This window comes from Eschrichtius robustus, chromosome 2, assembly GCF_028021215.1.
Source record: "Eschrichtius robustus isolate mEscRob2 chromosome 2, mEscRob2.pri, whole genome shotgun sequence".
In the NCBI taxonomy this organism is placed as follows: Eukaryota; Metazoa; Chordata; class Mammalia; order Artiodactyla; family Eschrichtiidae; genus Eschrichtius; species Eschrichtius robustus.
Genome location: NC_090825.1, coordinates 103,745,745 through 103,749,116, shown reverse-complemented (window position 1 = coordinate 103,749,116; position 3,372 = coordinate 103,745,745). Strand labels below are relative to the sequence as shown.

Below are 3,372 nucleotides of genomic sequence, written 5' to 3'. Positions count from 1 at the left end.
CAATAGCAAGTTTCAAATTATTCTCTCCAACTTTATTTTATTTTATTTTATTTTATTTTTAAGAAGTCTGGCACCAGAGTTTAGGGCTTTTAATTTGTCCCAAAGTTGCTAAAGCAAAAATCATGATAAAACATTCTGCTTTCCTTTACAACCCCCCAACGCAAATAAACAAAAACAAAAAAAAACAAAAACAAAAAACTCCGTAGGAAAAAAATGGTTTTCTACATGGGAGGAAACAATATAAATTCAAAACTTACAGATAAGGGTTAGCTCTATCACTCGTCTCTTTAAAAAGTTTATACGAATATCCAGTCAACACCATCAGGGTTATCTCCCTTGAAATGTTATCTATACGGATTTCCAAGTAGACCACAGGGCTGCATACTGTCTTGGAACGTCCTCAGAAGGCTCCGTCATTGAGCAGGTAATAGAGTAAAAACCTCAGAGTCCTTTCTTTCAAATGGAAGAGGGAAAGACAGGGATAGAAGAAACTATTCAAACTTCGTCTTCTTTCCTCGTGGCTTGTGGTCTCCTCCTCCTCCTCTGCCTCCTCGGAAGACTCCTCTCCCTCCAAAGCCTCCCCGGCCTCTGCCACCAAATCCACCTCAGCCACCGAAGCCACCACCAAAGCCACCGAAGCCACCTTCACCCTTAGGCTTGGCCCAGTCCAAAGTAACTTTGTTTCCATCACTTTCACCATCTTCCATGGCCTCCTTGGCAGCTTTGGCATCTTCCTCGCTGTTGAAGTCTACAAAACCAAACCCCTTGGAGGATCCAGTCTCCCAGTCAGTGACTATCCTTGTACGAATAGAGCCGTCAAACGACTCCTTTAATGTCTCTTCTGTAGTATCCTCAGACAGACCTTTGACAAACAGAGTTTTGGATGGCTGGCTTCTTGAATTAGGTGATCCCCTGGGTTCTTGCAACTCCAGCCTGATGGCTCTGCCCTCAATTTCCCTTTTATTACATGAATTTAAAGCTTCTTAACATCTTCAAATGAAGCAAATTCTATAAATTCATACCCTTTAGATTTGCCATTTTGGTTCTGTGGCACTTTGATAAACATTGCCTTCTCAAATACTTCCTGAAGAGTTTCTTCCGTTGCACTATAGGAGAGGTTGTTTAAAACCAGGGTTTTTGATTCACCACTCCAAGTGCTATTCTTTCCACCTCTATAGTCTTGACTTTGACCTTTCTCTCCGGTATAGTACAGGGAAATGGATCGCCCATCTATCTCTGTTCCCTGCTTTTCTTCCAAGGTTTTCTCTGCATCAGCTTCTGTCTTAAATTCAATATAAGCAATCCCTTTACTCTTTCCATCCTTGCTGACTAATCTGATCTCCACAGCATCTTCAAACACTTCTTTTAATTCTTCCTGAGTTACTTTATAAGGCAGATTTTTAGCCAAAAGTGTTCTTGCATCTTGATCTTTCTTACTGTCTTTTCCCTTTGGTTTTTCTAGTTTAGTTTCATTGCCAAAGACTTTTAAACCAGTGAGTTCCAAGGCTTTTTCCAGGTCTTCAGCAGATTCAAAATCCACATAGCCAAACTTCCAAGACACACCAATTCTGACATCAACAACTGCAAGATCATTTTTAGCAAAAAGGTCACTGATACCCGTTTTCAATTCAGGAGCAGATTTACTGAAGTTCAGGTTTCCAACAAAGAGATTGAAAGATGTAGTTGGTTCTGTGGCTTCCACTTTCTGTTTCTTGGCTTCAGGAGCTGCTTCTTGTTTGGCCATCTCCTTCTTTCGTTTTCCAGGTGCTTCTTTGACAAGTTCTTCCTCCTCTTCCTCCTCCTCCTCGTCATCCTCTTCCTCCTCCTCGACTTCATCCTCATCAGCATCCTCCTCATCCTCATTGTCATCCTCTTCATCTTCATCTTCAGCAGTGCTCTTTGCCTTCACAGGAGCAGCTTTTGCTGGAGCTTTCTTTCCTTTGGCTGGTGCAGTCTCCATAGCTTCTTCTTCAGAGTCATCTTCGTCATCCTCATCATCATCTTCATCGTCATCTTCATCCTCATCTTCATCCTCATCATCCTCATCTTCATCCTCGCCATCTTCATCATCTGAGGCAGGAGCAGCAGCTGCTTTCATCACTGCTGGCTCGAATTCATCCTCATCCTCCTCTTCATCATCCTCATCCTCCTCCTCACTGTCGTCTTCATCTTCCTCATCACTGTCTTCCTTCTTGGCATTCTTGCCGTTCTTTGCTCCCTTGGCTGGAGCGGCTGCTCCCTTCTTACCAGGGGTTGCTACCAATGCTTTGCCTGGTGTGGTTCCCTTTTTGCCAGGTGTTGCTACTGCTTCGGCAGGTGTAACTGTCTTCTTGGCTGGCGTAGTGGCTGCCTTTTTGCCAGGGGTGACAACTGCTTTCTTTGCCAGTGTGCCAACTGCAACCTTTTTTGTTGGGGAAACCATCATCTTCTTTGCTGGAGTTGTAGCCTTCTTGTCTTTTTTCTGAGGGATAACAACCTCTTCTCCACTGCTATCATCCTCTTCATCTTCTGACATTTCCTCATCTTCACTATCTTCTTCTACCTCCTTTGGGGGAGGAGCCGTTTTCTTGGGGTCACCTTGATTTTTACCGGCCTTTGCAAGCTTTACCATGATGGCGGCTTATGATGGCGGAGTGTGTGGCGAGCGAGCGGTGCAGATGAGCCCAGAGGAAGTGAAGCAACGTCGATGGCGGCCGCTGATCGCACAGCTCGTACGCTTGGCTGCCAGCTAGAGCTCGAGACTCTCTCCAACTTTAGAAGGCAAAATTTCATCTCTTCAGGCACTTGTACCAGTTGTTAAAAATATTGTCACTTTTGACCAAGAATACACAGTAGGGAAAGTAGTGATTGGAAGCAAAAAGAATCTAAATAAAAAGACAGAGATATCAACACTCACCACCACATGAGGATGAGATGGCCCTGGAGGCAGAAACCATTCCTCACTGGCCCAGAAAGATGCCAGAAATGGAACGCATGCTTCATAAATGTTTACTGAATACATGAGTGAGCAAATGAATGAATAAATGAATACACAAAGAAATAGCATTCTAATGACGTAAAAAAAAAGTCATGTGTGAGAATGTTCTTGGAAATCCTGAAGAGTCAATGCCTTCCCACAGAGAAGTAAACCTTTTCAAGGTGGCTTAGGATTGGAGGTCAGGAGAGGACTTTGGATAATGAAATCGTTCTAGAAAATTCAAATTACCCTGCAGATGTACTAACCATACTCCAAGCCTGAATCTTAACGATACCTAAGAGAAGAAAGAAGTAAAACCGAACCCAGAGTTTTGTTTGCCCCCGTCTAGTATACCAGCCATTCGTACGTTGCCAACTTTTCTTTCTCCATCTCCCAACTAAGCAATCCTGAATTTG

At 43.4% G+C, this 3,372-nt stretch overlaps 1 protein-coding gene across 1 annotated transcript; it reads right to left on the bottom strand.

The window, feature by feature from the left end:
* Positions 1-391: 391 nt before the first annotated feature.
* Positions 392-2,615, bottom strand: LOC137759495 (nucleolin-like). The gene is given in 2 exon segments (XM_068535784.1): positions 392-985; positions 988-2,615. Coding segments are annotated over 2 exon segments (2,118 nt in total). The 5' UTR covers positions 2,612-2,615; the 3' UTR covers positions 392-491.
* Positions 2,616-3,372: the final 757 nt, after the last annotated feature.